Source organism: Eschrichtius robustus, chromosome 12, assembly GCF_028021215.1.
Source record: "Eschrichtius robustus isolate mEscRob2 chromosome 12, mEscRob2.pri, whole genome shotgun sequence".
Classification (NCBI taxonomy): domain Eukaryota; kingdom Metazoa; phylum Chordata; class Mammalia; order Artiodactyla; family Eschrichtiidae; genus Eschrichtius; species Eschrichtius robustus.
This window is the reverse complement of record NC_090835.1, coordinates 65,469,537-65,494,265: the sequence shown is the minus strand read 5'-3', so window position 1 is coordinate 65,494,265 and position 24,729 is coordinate 65,469,537. Positions and strand designations below refer to the sequence as shown.

Below are 24,729 nucleotides of genomic sequence, written 5' to 3'. Positions count from 1 at the left end.
ATTTCTGATCCTTCCTAAATCACATCGTGTGTGTGTGTGTTCATTCCCTGTAAGCCAAAATCTTGCCCTGCTTAAATGTTCTCTGTATACTGGGGGTGTAGGGTGTTACTCAATAAATTATGTTGCCTGAATACAGTACAGCTGGTCTCCATACTGTACTTAACAGTGCTTCATATCCTTGAAGACTGTGTCTAATTCATTCCACAACCTTCTATTCTCAAGCTGAACAAGTGAGCAACAGGACACTTAGATAAAAGTGTAACCTATTGGGGTTAGTCTAAAATACCCCTGCCTCACCCAGGATTTGGTTGGCCCCCATTTAAAGAGACAGAGAACTAAGGAAAGGTCTGCAAAGCAATTAAAATAGCAGCTTACAGAAAGGGTGAGAGAGGATAAAAAGCACTGGGAATATTTAGCCTTGAGTATAAAAACTAACGGGCAATTTTCTAACTTACTAAGTAAAGTGTTATCCTACAAAGACTAGTGTTTCTGTTGCTTTTTATTTAGCACAGGAATTAATTGAAACAGTAGGTTGGGAATGAAGATGAAATTTTCTGAAAGTGAGGGCTGTTAAATACTCAAAAGGGTGATTGTTAGATAAATGCATTATCACTGTCTTAAAACTAAGGTGGCCTCGGGACTTCCCTGGTGGCGCAGTGGTTAAGAATCCACCTGCCAATGCAGGGGACATGGGTTCAAGCCCTGGTCCGGGAAGATCCCACATGCCACGGAGCAACTAAGCCCATGCACCACAACTACTGAGCCTGTGCTCTAAAGCCCGCGAGCCACAACTACTGAACCCTTGTGCCACAACTACTGAAGCCCGTGTGCCTAGAGCCCATGCTCCACAACAAGAGAAGCCACCGCAGTGAGAAGCACCTGCACCACAACAAAGAGTAGCTCCCGCTCACCGCAACTAAAGAAAGCCCACGCACAACAACGAAGACCGAACACAGCCAAGAATAAAATAAAATTAAATTAAAAATAAATAAAAGTAAGGTGGCCATACATCCATCCTTTTTAGTTTGAGGTGGTCTTGATTTACACCTGATGTCTGAGGGTAATTAATACTATTCCCTTTTAGTTTAATTTGCCTGTGTTTGGACCATATTATGTGATCATCTCACTTAAATTACCCCTGTAAATTTACTTGGAAGAAATACATACTTAATTATATTCCACGTCCCTCCTCAACACACCAGAATGCACAGCTTTCACACTAAAGATCAAGCTTCCTGTCCCCCATGGCATGTAATTCTCATGTGACTACATGTGACTACAATGACAAAGAACAACCACAAATAAGCAAAGCCACCCCTCCCAGAACCCCTATATCTCAATACATGGACCACCCCCCAGAAACTAAGCTTTTTCCAGTCTCTGCTTCTATAGAGCATTTCTCTGGAAATGAGGGTAAGCTCCAGGCAATGTGAAATAGGAGCCCTGTTCTCAACCTTTCTCCCCCCAAAGCTGCTTCTTGACTCTTTTTAAAAATGTTCTTTCTATCCCTCAATGAGTCCACCATCCTCAGAATTATCCAAACTGCTGCTCCTTCCCAAATCTCATCAGAACTTGCCTGACCTGGTACTTAATCTGGCAGGACTATGATCCTGGTTATCTATCTATCAGGGCTAGCCCTGAACAAATGTTGGGCATGTTGGCATTCCCATCTCTTTCACCTACCAGTGGAAGCAACCCTAAGACACACTTTAGCAATCTGAGCTGCCTTAGGTTTTGACTTCTCAGGGCCACCTGATGAAATGACTGTCCTCAGGGAACGCCAGTCTAAAGAGCCTGATGTTCACCAGGATTGGACAGGAGGAGAAGCCAGAGAAGTATTTAAGGGGAATTCAATGGGACTTTTTGTTCCAAAGTTTTATTGAGAAGCAAATACTACATATACAGCCCTCTCTTTAATCTGCCCAGTTAGTTTGTCCTTGAAAGTGCCTAATTAGATTTACGCTTTCTTATCATCCAGAAAAAGAGCCTGCCTAGAGCTGTGACAGGAAGGTTAAGTCTCTCTGGTAGAGCCTACCATGCACACACTCACATCCAGTGGAACCATTCGAGTGAGTTCTGGACAATGGGGCAACGCAAAGTGTGTCACTTCACTCCAGAAGTGGTAAGAAGTAGATATGTCTTTCCCCTGGTCTCTCTCCCCCTCCTCTAAATGGCAAGGACCTAGAGCAGGGCAGTGCCACAAGAAGAAAGACTTTGGCTCACTGAATTGTCAAATCATCCAACCTGGACTTGAGCAAGAAATCACCTGTGATGATTTTGAGGCACGGAAAATGTGCAGTTGTGTGTTGCAGTGTTTACACATCCTGGCTAATGAAACCCAACTCTTAGATTTTGAGCCTTGAGTAGAGATGGAGTCTTGTGTCTGCTGAGTCTCCATACATTGAGATTAAATGATCTTTAAGTGATTTCTGGAAGGGATGACTGCGGGTAGAGCCACTCACTTCCATAACATTGCCTTATCTTTCTCTCTAATATCTGACTCTTCCAGATGCTCAAGTATCTGGTATCAAGAAGAAAAACTTGTATTCAGAGGAAACTTGATTTTGCTTTTAAGGATAAACATGAGCCTTTTGGGGAGAAATAAACTATCTTTCACCCCCTATCATCTAAACTGAAAAGAGAATTTTATTCATTCATTCATTCATCCCTTTATTCACTAATTCATTCATCCCTTTATTCACTCATTCATTCCTCCCTTTATTCACTCATTCATTCATTTGCAGTTGGGAGTGGGGAACTGTGAGTAGGCAAGAGGGAAGGGCAGGAAGGAGAGATTGTGTAAAACAGTTTAAAGCAACGCTGTCTTTACACATTATGAATGAGTTAGCACCAAACTGCTAAAGTAAAACCCCTCGCTTGATTAAAGCCTTGGATTTCCATTTCCAAAACCCAGAGCTTTCTTAGGATTTTAAAGTAGGGCCAATATAATCAGAGTAAGACTGCAGAGGTGTAAGAGCGGGATGTCTTTCCAACTTTTAAGACGTTATTTCCAGTGGCTCGGAATAACGAGACATTATCGCTGTCCTTTACTGTTCCAAAAAAACATGTCCCAGTATGTTCTGTATTATGTGAATCTCGTGTTCTATTTCACGTGATACCTCTAAGCTGGTCTGTCCAAATTCCAATTCCAGCTTTTTCTAAATTCTGCTGTGATCTACGGTTCATTCTGTTAAGTCTTTTCCATAATCCCTCCACTCCATATTATATATACACCTTCAGTGCTCCTTCCCTCCCTCACATCCTAACACCTTCCCTTAATCGCCTCTTAATCATTTGCCTGAAAAGTAAACCATCCAGCCACTTATTGTTTCCTTCCAGATGCTGCCATGGAATGACTCCCCATGGACTTCCTGAATATTCCATCATGGTCAATTGGCTGGGCAGACTGTGAGTGCAGCACTCCAAAGCTTTTAAGCTCTTTCTTTCCAAGAAAACTCAGAGCTAACACCATTGTTTCCTCACAAAACAGCTAACATCTGCAGACTGGAACATCAAAATAGAAAAAAAAAAAATTGTGCATGGTTCTGCTAAAGTTGGATGCAAACTTTCTCAGCCACTTTAGGCAATAAATCAATGTTCTTTTCAATTTCTATTGAAAAATAAACTATAGTGACTGATTTTCAATTTCCCCTTAGAGGAATACTTAACAAACAGGTTACATGCAATGACTAATTAGTCTTTCGCCTTCCATCTAAGCAAAGTCAGCTTCTATTTGGAAATCCTCTGCTCTATCTTAAGCCAACTTTTTTAAAAAAACTATATGAATTATCTAAGAACCAGACACAGACTCACAGACACAGAGAACAGACTTGTGGTTGCCAAAGGCGGGGGAGGGATGGATTAGGAGTTTGGGATTAGCAAATGCAAACTATTATATATAGAATGGATGAACAACAAGGTCCTACTGTATAGCACAGGGAAGTATATTCAATATCCTGTGATAAACCATAATGGAAACGAATATGAAAAAGAATGTATATATGTGTATAACTGAGTCACTTCGCTGTACAGCAGAAATTAATGCATTTTAAATCAACTCTACTTCAATAAATTTTGTTTAAAAATCTATATGATTATACTTAACTAACAGCCCATCACCATCAACTATAAAATCAATAAAATCCCTCTATCAATATAATGTTAAACTGATAAAATTAAAATTCCAATTGTTATATTAATACCCATTCTAATTCTGTACCTTGAATCGCACTTTCTAACGTCTTCCTTTCAAATGCCACTATTTTATTCCTAAGTGGAAATGATTTCTCTTTCCTCACTTGGACCATTCCAAGCCGGTCTTCTCAGCATACACTAGAGTCAAAAATGAATGAGATTTTAAACCATAATACCAGATTCTCAATTCTATAATATCTCTTTACAAAGTTCACAAATCATTTAAACTTTTTTTTTTAATTTATTTATTTATTTTTGGCTGTGTTGGGTCTTCGTTTCTGTGCGAGGGCTTTCTCTAGTTGCGGCAAGAAGGGGCCACTCTTCATAGCGGTGCACGGGCCTCTCACTATCGTGGCCTCTCTTGTTGCAGAGCACAGGCTCCAGATGCGCAGGCTCAGTAGTTGTGGCTCACGGGCCTAGTTGCTCTGCGGCATGTGGGATCTTCCCAGACTAGGGCTCGAACCCATGTCCCCTGCATTGGCAGGCAGACTCTCAACCACTGCGCCACCAGGGAAGCCCCGAATCATTTAAACTTTTTATCCCTCTTTAAATGTCCAGTGGTATTTTATAAATACCAATAACAGGAACATCTATGTGTATTAGAGATCACTAAAAGAAATACATACACACACAGAAACTATTTTAATGCTGGGTAGTTTGAGAGAATGAAAGATGGTTGTTCAGAAAAGGCCTCAGGATCTGCTGCCCCTACCACCAGGCCACCTGCCCTCAAGGGGTCTCCTTTTAGTCCTTGTGGAGGGAAGGGGCTGGGACCTCAAACCTTAGGTGGGTTCAGTTAGCAGTAATAAGAGTCCAAAGTCACATACTACAAATCTAATAACTTAAAATGGTCATTTGAAAACTTATTTGAGATAGTATATTGAAGTCTCAAGGACCGTCAAAGATGACAGCAGAACAGGCTAAGCAGTCAACTACAAGGCAGGCAGGACAAACAGAGCTGCATTGTGGAAGATTCTATCCTAATGAATGTCTTGTCCTACACTCCCACTTTTCAGGGGTTCCTCTCAGCTCTTATCATATCAATCTCATACACAATGTCCTCAACTATCCCAGGTCAGAATTTCCCCAAGTGCTCTAACTCCAAAATTTATGCTTTGATATATTCCCATTCACTCAACAGTAATAAATATATACTCATTTATATTCATAGACATAAACCTACATACTTGAAGATCTACATCCATGCACTTGCAGACATGTTTGGATACGGATGGCGTCTTTTTCATGCACAAGTTGATAAATATATATATATATATATATATATATATATATATATATATATATATATATATATATATAAGAACAAGTTCATGAGCCATAAATTTTTGCCTTCATGAAAATTAGAGCAACTAAAATTTATCGACACTTGAAAAGTATTCAAATTTTTAGCTAATAATAACTAATAAATTATAAACTAGTGTTCTAGGAAAATATTGATATATGCTGGCAGGGATGTTAAAGCCAAAATGGAAAAAATAAAACACACAGCCTCTAGACTGAATATGATTACACTCTGCCTCGACAGTAATACAAATAGCAAAACTGTATAAGAATCTGTTCAGTTTTTCTGACTTTCAATTCCTGTGAATTCTATGGTATATGAGATTTATATATTTTACTAATGATTAGGCACATATTCAATTTTTTCACACTTACTTTTCCTTCCTGGAAATTAATAAGATATCATTATGTTATAGTATGTCTCAGTTCAGTTTAATTATTTCAAACTTTCTAAAAGAGTTCTCAGAACAGACTTGTGGTTGCCAAGGGGGAGGGGGTTGGGGGAGGGATGGAGTTGGAGGTTGGGATTAGCAGATGTAAGCTATTATATATAGAATAGATAAACAACAAGGTCCTACTGTATAGCACAGGGAACTATATTCAATATCCTGTGATAAACCATAATGAAAAGAATATTTTAAAAGAATGTATATATATGTATAACTGAATCACTTTGCTGCACAGCAGAAATTAACACAACATTGTAAATCAACTATACTTCAATAAAGAAATAAAAGAGTTCTCAGCATTCACTTTTTGCTGTCCCTACTGTTCAACAGAAAATGCCTCCAACTAAACTATGAATCTGAAAACAGAAGATGGTTATTATATGTAGTTTGACTAGTTAAATCATTTGATACCAAGTTTTACATGTGGCTTCATTAAAATTATTGATAGCTAAATAGGAGTTCACACAAAATGAATGACAAGGATCGTCTTTGTCTTCTCCTTCCCAAGTTTGAGAAGGAGTTGCTGGTCTTCTTTCACACTTGCTTTTAGGAAAAAGAAAAGTGGCATCAACTATCCGGGGACTTGCAGCTTCCCCAGAGGTGGATGGTGCAACCTCCAAGCCTGAGACTCCCTGGAACTGAGGCAGCCCCATGGAGAGGGAAAGGGGCCATGGGAGCTCCTGACCCCTCACCAATCTGCACTCCCAGCCCAGGTTTGAGAAACGCTAAGCAGTAATGCAAGGATAGGAAAACTGCAGGAAAGCGCGGTGTGAGAGTGTTCAGTCGTAACTCGTGTTCAGTCCTAACGTGACTGGCTCTGGTTCCTGAGTTACTCAGGCTGAGTTTCTCAAATGGAAGATACTGAAGTCCTTCTCCTGAGGGCACATTCTTGGCATTAAAACAACTGCTTTGCAAATGACAGAAAATTATTATTTTCTATGCTTCAAACAACCCATGTCTTATTAATAAAAAATTTTATTAACCTCACAAGAGTACTTCAGAACATGTTAGGTCACTGAGTTGTTTTTTGTTTTGTTGCATTGTAATATGCCTTTTCTCTACACACTATGGTTTTGGATGGCCACTCAAAAAAAAAGAATAAAGATTCAACGGTTAAAGTAAATAGATTTTTCTGACAGAAGTTATCCAGGAACTTTCAATATGTATATGAAGTCTGCATACACAATATTTGGTATATAGGCAACAATACATTTTAAATAAATCTGACCTTTTTGATATGATGGTACTTGCTCATTTGACCTACTTACTAAAAAACTAAGGAAGGATGCATGTCTCAGAAATATCCTGTAAAACTATTAACCTGAGCTCAGGAGAAAGAGAAGGCTGCTGGTAGATCAGAGTGAAAGGAGGAGATCATGAAAAGTCACAAAAGTCTTTGGAATCATCATAAAAAATCTGAATAACTTGTCTCTGAAGAAAAGTGATTTATTCAGGTCCATCCACCTCAGGCTTCAAATGCTGGATCTCAAAATAAACTACAGTTCAAAGCTAAGCTATATCATCTTAAGCCATTTGTAACCAACTGCAGTGATAGATTAAGCTAGAACTTTACTAATATGTTAAAAAGAAAACACATTACAACAAATGAGTACAAAATAATTTTCCTATAACTGAAGTTCCTACTGTTCAATTGACTGACGTGATGTAGTGAAGAAATACAGGCTTTGGAACCTTACACAGATTCAAATCCAGTGCCTCTACCAGGTATTTGACCTGGAGAAAGTAAATATTATTCACTCCCTTTCCTCATATTAAAAATGAAAATCACAGGACCTTCTTTGCAGGACTATAAGAGTTCAGAAAGTATGCAAATTCCTTAGCAAACTTTGCTGATAAAGCGTGGTTTGGTGCCTAAATGTCCACCGAAAGATGAATGGATAAAGAAGATGTGGCACATATATACAATGGAATATTACTTGGCCATAAAAAAGAATGAAATAATGCCATTCACAGCAACATGGATGGACATAGAGATTATCATACGAAGTGAAGTAAGTCCGATGGAGAAAGACAAATATCATATGATATCACTTACATGTGGACTCTAAAATATGACACAAATGAATCTACCTATGAAACAGAAACAGACTCACAGACATAGAGAACAGACTTGTGGTTGCCAAGGGGGAAGGGGAGTGGGGGAGGGATGGAGTGGGAGGTTGGGATTAGCAGATACAAGCTTTTACATATAGAATGGATAAACAACAAGGTCCTACTACATAGCACAGGGAACTATATTCAGTATCTTGTGATAAACCATTATGGAAAAGAATATGAAAAATATATATGTATAACTGAATCACTTTGCTGTACAGCAGAAATTAACATAACATTGTAAATCAAGAATAGTTCAATAAAATAATTTTTTAAAAAAAGAGTGGTTGGTGGTATCATCATCATCATATAATTTCCTAAACTCTTATTAATAATATTCTATTAACAATTAGCATAATATTATGTCTCTCATATATTCTTAAATTTGTCCCATGCAATAAGCCAGTTGCAAGTCTATTGCAAGTATTCTAAAATAATACTCCTGCCCCTAAATAATAACTGGCTATCACTATGGCATTCCCATCAAAAGGTCAGCATCTATATAATGCTTCGGAGAGCAAATAGATTTAAGAGATTCAGCTCTCTAGAGATGAGTGTTTATGCAAGCTTCTGTTCCATCTCCTTTAGCTCAAGTTTTCCCTTCAACATTTTCTAGAGCATACATTCAGCAGAATTACAGTGAATTAAATATTAAAATCTTGTCATACGGGAATGGGAACTAAGTGACAGCAGACATTCACGAGTGAACCTCTGAATCACTCCATCTGTTTCTCCACAGGTTCTGCAAATGTCTTTTAAACCCACCCCTAAAATCTAGGCAAAGAGAATTCCAAATTGCCCTCAGCTTTTATGTGTGATCAGGTCCACAGCTTTCTGCAAAACGCAAGGTTTGAACAGTGACATAGCATTTTAAAAATCAGAGAATCCTTGGTCCCTACGTAAAAATTCTCAAAAGGTAGAAATTGTGTCTAACTAAAATAAGATTCATATTTTGACTTCAACATTCAGCTATGATCGGCTTCTATTTCACAGTGAAATAAATATAGATTGAGGAAAGAATTTTAAAAGTGGATGCCAAACTCTGCACATCCAGTGGGTTACAGAGATACAAAAGTAGTGGCAGAGAGCCCCTCCACTTCCTTCAAGATCCATCTGGAAGGAAACCCCAGAAGGAAAGACGTCTGACAGACATGTTCTCTTCGGGGTTTCCTGACTCCTTGTCTTCCAAGCTTCCTAGACCCCATCAGTTGTTAATAAAGTTCACCAAAAAGACTTTCTGAAAGGCTGATTTCACAGTGTGAAACTTATATTAAAGGCATTTTTCTCTAGCTGAAGTTTCCTTCCATCTGCATTTCCCTACTTCACAAATCCAAGAAAGCTTGACTTGGAAAGTTGCAAGCATAAGGTGACATTTGATGTGCTATCAGTAGGATACTCAGCCCAAATGCTGAATCCAACACCGGAGACCATATCTTACACACTGCAACAGAGAAGCTGCATCACCCTGAGGGTATCATTATACCCCTCGACGTTTCTACTCCTTCTCCTGTCAAATGGAGTTATGAGAAGATGCATATCATACGCTTTGTGGATTAACCTAATAAAAACCTAGACATGGAAAGTGAATGAAAAGCTAGAGTCTACTTTTTTTTGACCTTTACAATGATAGCCATGAAAGAAAAAAATAGACTTTCAAACTTCCAAAATGAATACATGAATTTAAAAAAAACAGACATTCTATTCCAATACAAAAAAAAAAATAAGAGTGAAAGCTACTAATTCTTGTTTACAAAAATAATAGCTTTGATATAATTAAATACATATTTTTGCCAATCAGAAAGTCAATGAATGTGGCTTAAACCAGCTGAAGTTTACTCTATGAATGAATTTTTACCATATCAAAACTAATTTATTCTGCAAACATTTACCAGGATCTAAGTACTTAAGTCTTCTGGATAACAGAAAAGGTAAATAAAACATAGTTTCACTCCTTGAGAAGACCTCAGTCTAGCACTGCAAATAGTACATATTCACTAAAGAGATGTTTCCACCTACTCAACCATCTTTGGGAAGGAACTGGGCTTCAATGCAGAAAACAAACATGGGTCCGCTGAGCAGTATTCAAGAACTGGGGTTGGCAGGGGCAGCAGTGAAGAACACAGAGAAACACTTGTAAAAAAAAGTTTCACCACAAGTAAAAGGCTAGTATCCATCTTCAAATCAAGTATGAAAGTAATAATAAGGCAATTTTTTAAATTAAGGATCTTTAAATTATTATTTTTTGTAAAAGATTAGATATATGAAAAATAGATACATACATAGATAGATACATAGATTGATTGATTGATTGCTTGATGGATGACAGATAGATAGATGATAGATGGATGATTGATTTATTGATGGATGGATGGATGGACGATGGATGAAAGATGATAGATAGATGACAGATGGGTGATAGATAGCTATAGTTAAGGCAATTTTTAACATTAGGGACCTTTAAATTATTTTTTTCTTGTAAGAGAGAGTAGCTTAGATATATGATAGATAGATAGATGATAGATAATAGATTGATGACAGATATATAGATTGATTGATAGATGGATGGATGATAGAGAGAGAGAGATAGATGATATATGGATGACAGATAGATAGGTAGTTGATGCAGCTACAGAATGATAAACACAGATACAGATACAGATTGATATGTTATATTCATACACATATATATTTACCACATAGACTACAATCATCATCATTAACTTCCCTGGCCCTGAATTAAAATAAATGTACAGGCTTGTGTTTAACTGAATTGCAAGAAAGGATTGTGGGGGGTGGGGGGTGAGGGGAAGTGATCCAAATAAAAAGCAAAGCCAAGAAATGAGCATTCAGAGGAACACAGCAATGAAGAATGAAAACGTGGCCTGAGCTGCACCCCTGGGACAGAATCTCCAGTGGTTCTACCTCCCATGTGACACTTGGCCCTCCTGCCCCACAGCATCCTCACCACCCGGCAAGCGTCAGGGCCAGGGTACAGCTCTTCCCCTCCCTGGAGCAGGCGGAGAAGTGTCAGCTCCTCCTTTCTAAAGCATGATTGCAACTCACAGCTCCAGCCCCTTCATCACTACCTAGAAACAACAGCTTTCACTTAAGTTTTATATTTTTCAGAGAGCTTTTCCATTCGTGCTAATCTTGGCTTTTACATAAATTACATGAAAAAAAAAAAGTCCAAAATATACCTCTAGGAACCTGAATAACTTTTTAAATTATCCTCCAGTAAAATTCAAGTAAAAATCAGTCTAATTTCAGAATGAATGTGTTTAGGAATAAGATCTGGTGATCAATATTTATTTTCTATGAGAAAAGAACATAAACATTGGCTCGTACATATGGTTAGATCCAGGAGAAGAAATTCCCAAACACCTGAGCCTTCATTTAGGAATGAATTCTGATCACTATGAAAAGGAAGATGGTCCCAAAGGGAAAAATGGCAAACTCCTGGTAATTTAAAGACAACTTCCTGCCTGCTGAATGATTATGATTACACTCTACACTATTGGAAAATATGCCAATGTTTAGAACTGTCCTGGATGGTCTCATTAAAGCATCCCCATGTAATTGTCCAGTAAGGACCACAGAATCAAATATCCACATGCACAGGAAGATAACCTGGGTGCCCAAGGTAGCTAAGTATATGAGTAAAGTGTACAAATCCTGTTTAAGGCATTCATATGTACTTATCTTTTAAGTGTAGTCTTGACCAAACAAAACATTTCCAGAGGTTAAATATGGCTCACCCGTGTAGCAGCAAATTTGCATCTCCTACTTAAACTAACAATTGTGAGACCAGGAAACTTGTTTACTTGTGTTGCTTTTACTGTGAGGTCTTCAAGCAGGCTGGACAACACTTTCAAATCAGAATTTCTTCTAAAATGATATTCCCCACATATATGAGTTTGTATGATCTCTTTTAAATACCATGTGCTCCATAAAAGTGACCCATCAAGTTATGGGTCTGCACAGTCTAGCCCCTTGGTTGAGGAGGGAAAATCAAAAGAAACAAAAATAAAAGCTAAACTTGGAAGAGGAAAATGAGGAAAGAAGAAAGGGTCAGGGAAAGTTACAGCCCAGAGTGAATAAGCAGAAAGGAAGCCAGAAGACTTGGAGGAGCTCAGAGCTAATGAAAAAAACAAGAACACAGAGCAGGGGGAGGAAAGGATGTGAAAGCCAGCTGGAAGGAGAGAAAGCAAGGAAGTGAGGAGCTAACAGAAATCCAAGGACAGAAAGTATTGGAGATGGGAGGGAACAGGAAATTTATTGGAAACCAAGTTGTTTTTCCTTATGCATCCAATGCAATTCTATTCCAGGCAGAACTCTAGTCTCACCTTCAAAGAGGAGAGAAGGGAAGTCAAAACTCATAGGAGTCTTTCATGGGCTGGAGCCAGGAGCTCTCAGAAGACAGATTAGAGGAAACATGAGCCTACAGCTGACCCTTTGACAGAAGATACAGGGATGAAGGGGCAGCAGCATCACTCAGTCCAGCATTTCCCAAAACGTAGGTGAAGCAAAAACAGTGAGAGCTGGGCTCCAACACAGAGCTACTGAATCCGAATTTCTAGCACATTTAATAAACACCTCCGTTGACTCCTATCACCAGAAAGGTCAGGAAGCACTGGTATAGTGGTGAAAACTGGGAGCTCTGGAACCTCAGCTGACTGAATTCAATTCCTAGATCATCAACTACTGACCATGAACAAATTATTTAATGTTTCTGTATCCCAGTTACTAAATCTATAAAATGGATTGTTACGGGGATTGAGTTATGGCATGTAAAGCAGTTAGGCAGTGCCCAATGTATATTGAATATGAACCAGGAACGAATCAAGACAAAGCAAAAGATAGCATTGTAAAGAAAAGGTTAATAATAAGAAGGAAATATTTTTACCCACTTCAGGGCCATTAAATGGAAAGATCCGAAATAATCTCATGCCAATAGAGATAAAATACTGTAAATTTAATCACTCATTGATTCATTCATTCATTTAACAAATTTTATTGAACTATGTCACACTTAAAGAGGGAGTAAATAGCATACAGTTTCCCTAAAGCAAGATAATTTAGGCAGCATATTAATTTTTATCTTTAAAAAATATCTTCTCTATCTTTCACAATTTTTACTTATAGTGAAAATCATTATAAGTCAGTTTTTCTGTAAAATATTACTTTTTCATGAAGCAGCCAATCATTTTATTCAATTTTTGGACTTTAAATTGTTACTCTATACAAAGTTCAAGCTATAAGATGAATAAGTTCTAGGAATCTAAGGCACAGCATAGTGATTAACACTACAGTTAATAATATATTATATTCTTGAAAGCTGCTACGAGAGTAAATCCTAAATGGTCTCAGCACAAAAAAGAAATGGTAATTATGTGATGTGATGCAGATGTTAGCCAACGCTATGGTGACAATCATTTTGCAATATATGAATGTATCAAATTTGTATACCTTAAACTTACACAATGTTATATGTCAATTATATCTCAATAAAGCTTGAAAAATAAATACACAAATTGTTACTCTCAACAGTTTGCATATTACCTGGAATGTAACCACTTCAAAAGCTTTGTAATATGGTAAATGAATATATTTTTTCAATTCCAATTATATTGCAAAATAAGCGTTTTTTTTAATATTTCCCCTGTTATATTAGTAATTTTTTAACTAGCTTGTTCAGAACAAACTTCTCACAGAGAACCAGAAAATCTGGTGAAAATATTACTGAAAAACACTTGTTTGATAGCCTTAGGAGTCTCCAAGGGAGGGTGTACTTCAGTGGCCAAGATACTAGCAGAAGAAAAACACAGAGGGGTGATACCAAAATTCAGCATGAACTTTCCTCTTGAGGCATTCGCCAATTCTATGCAATCAGGTGAGAAGCTGAGAAGACCATCAGAGCTTCCAGGAGTCTTAGAAGTTGGGGAGGAAATATTTTTGAGTTCAGGTTCAACAAGTAGAAGACATTCTGGTAAACACTCTAGGCTTTTAGTTAGAACCCCTGGAGAGCAACAAAATAAAAGTAAGTGTGAAGAGAAAAGACAAGCCCTAACAAATGAAGTAGGTCCAGCCTTGAATCAGCTAAATATCTGATTGGCTTAAGGTAAGCTACCCTTGCACTTATTGCCTGCTAGAAACAAAAGATAATCAATCCTTCCTGCACCTCACACCCATAAGAATGGCTATTACCAAAATGACAAGGAATAAGTGTTGGTGAGGATGTGGAGAAAAGGGAACCCTTGTGCACTGTCAATGGGAATGTAAATTGGTGCAGCTACTATGGAAAACATCATGAAGGTTCCTCAAAAAATTAAAAATAAAACTATCATATGATTCAGCAATTCTACTTCTAGCTATTTATCCCAAGGAAAGGTAATCATTATCTTGAACAGATATCTGCACCCCCATGTTCATTGCAGCACTCTTTGCAATAGCCAAGACATGAAAACAACCCAAGTACCCGTTGACAGATGAATGGATAAAGAAAATATGGTGTATATATCTACACAAAGGCAAATTATTCAGTCATAAAAAGAAGGAAATCATGCCATTTGCTACCTGATGGACCCTGAGGGTATTATGCTAAGCAAAATAAGTCACACAGAAAGAGACAAGTACTTATATGTGGAATCTTAAAAAAAAAAAAAAAATTAGATACAGAGAACAGACTGGTGGTTGCCAGAGGCAGGGTGTAGAGGGTGGGCAAAAGGGAGTGGGGGGAAGGTAATCATTTCTGGAGGACAGTATGACTCAGAGCCTCAAATTATGTCTATAACATTTTCATAACAGGTGTCCTACCTAAACTGAAAAATTAGTAGGCATTGCAAGAGGAAAGATACATGAAAGAGACCCACTGGAGATCTGAATATTGGAGTTACCAGACATGGAACTTAAAATAACTGATAAGTATTCAAGAATTCTTGATAAGACAGAGAATTGTGGCAGAGAACTAAAAATTGGTTTTAAAAACCATATAGAAGTCCATTAATTCAAAAATATAACTAAAATTAAGAACTCACACTAAATCAGCAGCAAATTAGACAAAGCTAAAGAGGAAATTAGTGAAATGGAATAGGTGAGAAAAAATATTCAGACTGAACATGGTGAGAAAAAAAAGATAAAAAATACAAAAAATGAGTATAAGAAATAAATGGGTCACAAGGAACATTCTAAGATTCTTCAAGCTATAGGTCCAAGTTGGGGGGTGGTTAAAAAAAGAAACAGAAGCAATAGTTGAAGAGAATTGATTGAAAAATTTCCAAAACATATGGAAGCCAACAAGCATCAAGATCCAAGTAGTGCTATGAACCATTATCAGATATAAAGAAGCTACCGGTCAACTCATCATAGTCATACTGTTGGAAACCAAAGATAACAAGAAGAGAATGAAAGATATATTATCATCAAAGAACTAAAAGTAAAACTAACAGCTGATTTCCCTCTGGTTTGTCTCTGGTTTCCATTTTATCTGTTGAGAAATCTGCATTTCATACCTCTGTCATGTCATGTATTCTAATTCTTTATATGGAACATATATTTATACTCAATATTCATTATATCTATGCACATTGCACACGTATATACATAAATGTAATTCAGGCAAAGAAAAACTGAAAGAAATTATCACCACCAGATTTTTACTAAAGAAAATATTAAAGCAAATATTTCTAGTTGAAGGGAAATAATTTCAGATGAAAGAATGGAGATGAAGAAAGCAATAAAGAGCAAAGGAAAGAGGAAATATGTGCATAGATACAAATGTATATTGACTATAAATACATATTACAAATATACCATGTAGAAAATTAATATATACAACAACAATATAGAAAGCGAAGGCAGTGAAGGGAGTTAAATTATCATATTTTTAATAAGTTGCAATAGAACTAATTTATATAATATTTTAATAAGTCAAGGTTGTACATTGACATCTTATGGGTAGCAACTACCAGTACCATAAAAATAGCACATAACTAACAAGCCAACCCAAGGGAAAAATGAATTTTAAAATGTACATAATTTCAAAAGAAGTCACAAAAAAGAGAAACAGGGCAGTAAAGGACAAAAGAACACCTGAGACAAACAGAAAACAAACAGTGGGATGGTAGTTTGGTTCCTTTCTGAAAATTCCTCCCCACTCACTCTAAGGTATTTTGTAAATGTACTAACAGCTTCAGAGTTGTAAACTGAAAAGCATATACTCACTTTAACCTTTTAATTAAATTTAAGCAAAAATATTATACATTCCAATTAAATTCAAGAGACCTTTTAACACTAAATACTTGGAATCATAATATTTGCTGACAGCAAATGTAACTTAAAGGATCAGGATATAATGTAAAATAACTATAAATTTAATCTCACATAATCTACAATTTTGTCTTTAAAAAACTAATATATTTTAAGTGTTGTTTATGATAGAATTTAGGTCCTTGGGAATTTTATTGCTGTGATGGGGTATTAATACATGAAGATATTTAGCTACTGCTTAAGCAGCACTTGGAAATCAAAGGACTACTTTACAGGGAACCTAAATTTTAATCCAAACTTTAAACCACCAGTTAAGCCAGCTTCATCATATCCATTTTAACAGAGACAAATATAGAAAATAAAACAGGCCCTAAGAGATAGCTTGAACCATAGAAGGTTCAATTTTAACCTCCTGGTCTATTAAGGAAATCTTCTGAAAAACCAATGCCATTAGTTACAAAAAAAAAGGAGAGGAAGAGAACTAAAGAATTTAATTAGTGGAGCTGTGGTAGTGCAAGCCTTTAATTCACATTGACCCATTTTATATTTGGTAATAAATTGCTAAACTTCAAATGTGCATATTTGTACTTACACACACACACAATATTTAATTTTATCTTAATAATATATTGGTAGCAGAAAAAGGGCTAGGTTTTGAATCTTTCTATTGACTAGAACAGTATTCTTTCAAAATAGAGCACTCTGTCTGTCCCAACTGCAGCCAAATTATTTCAAAACTTAGGGGTCCTGCCCATGATTCCCTCTGCCAGATTGAACAGTGGAAAAATAGTTAAGCTCTGTGCATCTTTTAACAGCTTCCAGAATCAATTTTCAACTCTTTCTCCATCAAAGTATGACTAGATTCTATAAGATAAAAAGATGACACAACCCAAACGTCCATCGACAGATGAATGGATAAAGAAGATGTGGTACATATATACAATGGAATATTACTCCACCATTAAAAAGAATGAAATAATGCCATTTGCAGCAACATGCATGGACCTGGAGATTATCATACTAAGTGAAGTAAGTCAGAAAAAGACAAATATCACATGCTATCACTTATATGTGGAATCTAAAAAAAAAAAAAAAAAAAGATACAAATGAACTTATTTATAAAACAGAAATAGACTCATAGGCATAGAAAATAATCTTACAGTTACCAAAGGGGAAAGCAGGGTGAGGGATAAATTAGGAGCTTGGGATTAGCAAATACAATCTACTATATATAAAATAGATAAACAACAAGGTCTTACTGTATAGCACAAGGAACTATATTCAATATCTTTTAATAACTTAAATTGGAAAAGAGTCTGAAAAAGAATAGATACATATACATATGTGTATGTATAACTGAATCGCTTTGCTGTACACCGGAAACTAACACAACATTATAAATCAACTATAGTTCAATAAAAAAAGGTAAAACACAAATAGTTATAATACCCATCTAACAGCATTAAGACCAAACTTTATTGACACCTGTCTTAATTCTCATCACTTTGGCATTCACATAACAAATAGTTAGCATTGTACTACAATGTGCCAATCATTGTTTTGGAGCCTGAAAAGTGCTATGAAGGATTTCACATTCCCCATAAATCTGAGATGCTTATGCCCTAGAAGGGAAAACATCCATTCATTTGTTCATTCAACAAGTATTCATTGGCCATTAAAAACTAATCAGACATTTTGTTCATTGCTGAGGATTTTGTGGTGGAATTTTTCCTTACTTTTATGATACTTAGAGTCCGGTAGAGAATTAAACATAAAATGATCACAACAATAAATGTAAAATCATATTATTTGTAATGAACAGTGCAAAGTAAAATAACAAGAAATGCTTGCCTTGAGAGTCTGGGAAAGATTTCATGAGGAAGCAACATTTGAGTTGAGATCTCAAGGTTAGTTATTTGAAAAGAATCATCCTAGCAGAGAGGAAAACAGGTAAAGATCATGTTTCCAGAGGAAAGATGATTGGAAAACTCAAAGAAGGACACAGTGGCAAGGATAAGGGAACATAGCTTAAGATGATGCTGCAGAGAGATGCAATGAAGAGATCGATCACCTGAGGCTTCCAAAAACACATTAAAGATTTTGCTTGCTATTCATTCCTAAAAGCAATGAGAATTCACAGAAGGTTGTGAAAAGGAGAATAGCATGATTCTGTGTGAAACAGAGAACATCTCCCAACTAGCTGTAGAAACAATGGGTTGAAGGATCGCAAGAGTCTAGTAGTTCATTGGAGAGAGAATGCCACTTTAAAATTGATAGCAGCAGTAGAGCTGGAAAAACAGATGGATCTGTGAGAAATTCGAGGTAAAATTGCAGGGCTTAGTGATACTTTGGATATGGGGGAAAGAAGGAAAGAAGCCCTTGGTTTGTGCTTCCAGGGCTGAATGAATTGCAATGGCATACCCTGTGATAGGAAATTCTAGAGAATGTCTGGGGTTGGAAGGGGAAGAATGTGAATCCGATTTTGCTAATGTTGGGTTTGAATTACTTTTGAGATACCCAAGTGATGATGTCAGGTGAGCAGGTGAACATCAGGACTGGAGCTTAAGAGAGAGATGGAAATATGAATCTGGAAGACACAGGTATACTAATAGTAACAGGAACTGTGAGTGTGGATAAAAAGTCATGAGGAATCTGAAGATTTACCCCTGAGCCAGTCTGGCTCTAGCCTGAGGAACCAGAGAGGTAGGGCTTAAAGCAGCAACAATGTTGTTAAACACAAGCCAAAGAAGAAGGTAAATTTCATAGTGAAGTGTCACGTGTCAATGCTGCTGTGAATTCAACAGGACATGACCTAAAACATTACCATTCCACAACACTGGAACTAAAACAGAACTATGCATAAAATGCCATGAGAGCACAGAAAAAGGCTAGCAACTCTGGAAGGAGGAAAGGGTTGGTCAAAAGAAGTGATATTTAAGCTGTGCCTGAGGAATAAATAGGAGATTCTCACTAAAGCAGTCCAGGGTTAAAACGGCAATATTTGGAGAAGGTATTGCTATTTCTCCAAAAAGGAACGAAAAGTCTTTATTAGGCTGATGAATGTCCAAAAACCCTATTCCCCACATTCCTAGATCAGTCATCCTAGTCATTTTCTTTCTTTCTTTCTTTTTTTCATCCTAGTCATTTTCAATTACCCTGTTTCCACATCCCTACAAGGCAAAGTAGACATCCTCACCTAGCAGTCTAGCCTCTGTCATGTTCCCCAAAGCCCACAAAATCAGAATATGGGGGTCGCAGGAGAGAAAAATAATATTAACCCAGCAACAAAAGTCATATAAAGTCTCAGACTTAGAGACTGGAAGGTAAGGATTCCTGATTCTGTAACAGAGTGAATATGAAGGTTATATTATCTTTATAATACAAAGATCAAATTAGAAGGCAGGAAAATTAAATAGAAGACAAGAGAACATACAGGAAGATAAAGAATTACTTTCCCTTTCTTGATTGTCAGCAACAGTCTTTGAGTCAGATGACCAGGGCCATCTTTTAAGTAATGAGGAGCAAAGTATCTTTTAGAGAATCCACAAACGCTGAACTCCAATCTGTAGAACTAAAATTACAATGCCACGGATTGATATATTGAACTGAAAATACACTAACTATAAAACTATAGAAAAATGGATGCCTAATATTAGAATAGTTGATTTAAAAACACAAACTTAAATTATGCTTACCCACTAAAATATTATACTAAATACAAGTTATTATTTTGTACATAGGTGAATCAGGAATAAACATTTTTATATCCACCAAAATTCGAAAAAATAATAGCTAAACCCTGAGTCTCCCTCCCTTTTCCCACGTTTTCACATTCACTTAACAATTATCACTGTTATTCCTTTGTGAAACTTTAAATTTTAAGCTCTTTTAAGGGAAAAGTCAATTTCTTTATATAGATTTTTTATATAGATTTTTTTTTTTTTATTTGCCGTTTCCGGTTGAGAGTGCATTAAATCACAAGTATGTGGATACTACTCACTTGCCTAATAATTGTCTTAAAATGGGCTTTCAGGATCATATGGGAATACATTTTGGACTGAAATCGCTGTTATTTACCATTTTTCCCCAGCATGTTCAAGTGTGTTGAAGCATAAATACATTAGGGATAATTAATGATATGACGGATGATTTCATCCCACCGTGTTTTCTGTGTTGGCTTTGTTCCTTTTTCCGCCTCATATTCTGACAAATTCGTTGTCTTTGTCACACAATAATCAGGAGAGAACTGAAAAGAAGGGCGCTATCCTCGGAGGAGCGCTCTATATATATTATGACTCATCCCTTCCAAGGGAAACACAGAGAAGGAACAGTTTCCTTTAGGCGACCTGCACGTGGCCAAGATAGGGATTTTAGTGGGTCTGAGCTGCAGGGGCGGGTCTGCAATTCACCCCAGAGAGATGATGGGAAACCTTTTAAGGGGTGAGGTTTGACATTACAGAACTGTCGCAGGAAGGGCCCGGGGTGAGAGGCTACACAAGAAGGGGAGAGGAGGCCTGGGGGATGACGGGAGAGGGTGGGGACACCTTGGGCCGCGAGGTGGTACCTGCGCGGGCTCGAACGCCCCTGCCACTGAATCCCCGATCCAGAGATGCTCCCGGAGAAGTTGTTGGTAGCTGAGGCAGTGCTTCACCGCGGATGGCACGTTCCCCATGGCCGGGTCCGGGGCGGCTGTAGGCGATGGGAGAGAGCGGGGAGGAGAGGGATGCGGGCCGGGCGCGCGCTGCGGTCCCGCGCCGGCCCCCGAGCGCGCCTTCCGCCTCCCGCGCGCGCTGAGTCCGGCCCCGCTCTGTGCACTGCGGCGGCGCCAAGCCGAGAGCGCCCAGAGCAGGGCGCGCAGGAGACACCTGCGCGCACGCGGGCCACCCGGAGCCGAAGCGCGGAGGAGATACTCCCAGCATGGCGCGCCTGCCGCACTGCACCCAGCACGTAGGGCTGATCGCATCTGCACACGCCCCATTCACCGGCTTCTCCCCTGGTTCAGAATCCACAGGGAAGAAAGGGTTAGGTCTCCATCAAAGGAAGAGGGTCTGCGTTTTCTTGTCTGGCAGTTTGCTCATTCCCAGTCCACTGTAGATGCATCCGGCCTTGAACTCACCTGAGTTTATCTTCATGACAATAAACTTGACATATACACACAGATTTAAAATAGATAACCAACAAGGACCTACTGTATAGCACAGGGAACTCTGCTCAATATTCTGTAATAACCTAAATGGGAAAAGAACTTGAAAAAGAATAGATGCATGGATTCGTACAACTGAATCACTTTTCTGTACACCTGAAACTAACACAACATTGCTAATAAACTGTACTCCAATATAAAATAAAAATTTAAAAATAAATACATCAGTCATATTGGCTTAAGGCCCACCCAAACAACCCTTCAAATCAGAAAATCAACCTTGACACAGCACTACCATCCAATCTACATACCCCATGCAAATTTCACCAACTGTCTCAACAGTGTCCCATTTGCTCAAAAATTAGCTCTATTTTTTAAAAGCTCGATTTTTAAATATGAGACAGGAAATGTGCTCAGTATTTTGTAATAACCTGTAAGGGAAAAGAATATATATATATATATATATATATATATATATATATATATATATATATATATATATATATATATATATGTATATATATATATAAAACATATAACACATATATGTTATAACTTAGCCCATACATTTATACTACATATGCCAAGCTTCTGTTTTGTTTTCTTTGCTGTTTTTCTCTTTGCTTCTAATATTAAGGTTTTATATTTTGAAAAAATGATGCAGATCCAAAGTCTTCATATGGAAGAATTTCTTTATGACCTTTCCTTTATTTCCTTGTTAGGGCCCCACCTTAGTTACTTCTGCAATGGTTTCTCTTTATATGACGTTATTATATCAATTATATCAATGTATGGCATATGCTAAAATAAATTTCTTGGAGAGTTAAAAAAAATCTGAATCATTTTGCTGTACACCTGAAACTAACACAACATTGTAAATCAACTATACTTCAATTTTTTTTTTACAATATATGAACAAAAAATAAATAAATACTCTGAGGCAGTTTGCAAGGTTAGAATACTTATATACAACAGTCTAATAAAGAAGAAAAGATAGAAGGTGGTAAATTAGGGGAGATGTCACAGATAACTCGGTAAGTCAGTCAGTTGTCAGTAAATGGGTAGTACAGGTTAAGCACTGAAATGGAGTTGAGTTGTTTAAAGGCATGCAGGGCACAAAATTATTGAAGCAGCTAAAGTCATTCAAACTGAAAAGTGTAAACATATTCTTACATCATTAGAAGAGCACTAGTCTTGAGTGGGGAGGTGTTGGGAAGATGGTCCTGGAACAGACCACCTCCCTGCATCCCCCTCTTTCACAAGCACACCTACATCTACCCACTCTAAAATTCTTCAGCTGAGTTCAGCACCTGCAATTGAACAGACATCAAGAATAGCCTTGTGCTGCCAAGTGGCATGGCCAGGGGTACCAGTCAGCCCCACTGGTTGCTGCAGCAAATATAAATTAGGAGCTGGCTGATACCTACTCAGTCAGCTCCTAATTACACATAAAAGGATTCACAGATTACTTTGTACATCATAGTATAAACACACATAAGGAAATTAACACCCAGAATAAGCAAACCTTCATTCATACTTGTGATGGTGGTGAGACTCCCACTGGTAATAGAAGTAAAGCAGTTAAGGACAGAAAAAGGCAAACAATGGGAGAGGGATCTTTTGGATCCTTAGTGGAACAGGACTGGAAAGGCAAAGAGGATGAAGTGATCTTATACCTCTCATCGCTTTGATCAAGGAGAGTTAACTTGGAGAACATGATCTGAGCTGCCAAAGTGAGGTCATGCAACTCTTGGAAGCCTTTAAAACTCTCTAATGCACCAAAAATTCCAATTATTATTTATCTGAACATACCTATTTTAGAGGTATATATTCACAGGCCTAAATCTCTATGATAAGTTGTTTTCGGTAGAGCTCAACTGTTATTCTTCCAACACAGTTGAAATGAAGCTTAGAGGTTGCATCAATGCCTATTACCACTCTTCTCTCCTTTTTGTAATTCTATAACAGGGAACATGATATTTGAAAGAATTTGAAAGGTCCCAATTTGAACAACAGTAATTTAGCAGGGTAATTTTATCATGGAGTCAGTTGTTTAATTATTTGTCATCAGACAATTAATATTGAAATCTAAACTTTTGGAGAATATAACCTCTAAGATAAGCCAGATATTGTATGATTCTCTGCTGCTAAGAAAAAGAACACACAGATATAAACTTTACTGCTTAATAGTTTTCTAAATGGGGAAGTTTAGAAAATTTCATATCTCAGTTAGGGACTTCTCTGGTGGTCCAGTGGTAAAGAATCCTTCCAACACAGGGGATGAGGGTTTGATCCCTGGTTGGGGAACTAAGATTTCCACATGCCGTAGGGCAACTAAGCCCATGCACCACAACTACTGAGCCTGCGCACCTCAACTAGAGAGACCACGTGCCGCAAACTACAGAGCGCACGTGCTCTGGAACCTGCACGCCACAACTAGAGAGAAGTCCAAGCGCTGCAAGTAGAGAGGAGCCCGCATGATGCAATGAAGAGCCCGCATGCCACAACAAAGACCTGACGCAGACAAAAAAATAAAATAAAATAAAATAAATAAAAAAAGAAAATTTCATATCTCAATTAGCTCACCATAGTAATACAGGTTTATTTTTTTTACAGAGAAACCTTATAAACATAAAAATATTGAATACAGTTTTATTTTCATGCATTTCATGTGGAAATCCTATAATATCAAAAATTGAAATTATGATTCCTGTAAATACCAAAACCTTTAGCAATAATAAGGACCAAATAAAGACTATCTTAAGAATGTTTAATCTCATATAAAAGGGAGTGAAAGTAGATGCACTTTTGCTGGCCTGTAGTTTGATGTTAAATCTAATCATAAATGCTTAAAATTTATAAATTCAAAAAGCTTCAACTTATAAATTTGAATAATATTAGTGTACATATTTTCTGTTTTTATGATTAAAATGAAAATTCTCAATAGGTACCCCTGTTAGTGCAAATCTAAGAAGCTCTATGTAATATAAGAATATATATATATCTTTTCATATTCTTTTCCATTATGGTTTATCGCAAGATACTGCATATAGTTCCCTGTGCTCTACAGTAAAACCTTGTTGTTTATCTATTTTATATATAGTAGTTTGAATCTGCTAATTCCAAACTCCTAATTTATCCCCTCCTCCTTTCCCCTTTGGTAACCATAAATTTGTTTTCTATGTCTGTGAGTCTGTTTCTGTTTTGTAAATAAGTTCATTTGTGTCATATTTTAGATTCCTCATGTAAGTGATATCATAT

At 37.2% G+C, this 24,729-nt stretch overlaps 1 protein-coding gene across 4 annotated transcripts in view; it reads right to left on the bottom strand.

Annotated features, from left to right (window-relative positions):
* HMGCLL1 (3-hydroxy-3-methylglutaryl-CoA lyase like 1) overlaps positions 1-20,997 on the bottom strand; it is a 140,171-nt gene extending 119,174 nt beyond the window's left edge. For 3 of the 4 annotated variants that reach the window (XM_068558158.1, XM_068558159.1, XM_068558160.1), the window contains exon 1: positions 20,890-20,997. In XM_068558158.1, coding sequence (XP_068414259.1) covers positions 20,890-20,997 — 108 coding nt within the window. Of the gene's footprint in view, positions 1-7,772; positions 7,796-20,889 lie in introns of all 4 variants that reach the window. The other variant, XM_068558157.1, reaches the window with a different exon arrangement.
* Between the last annotated feature and the right edge of the window lie 3,732 nt (positions 20,998-24,729).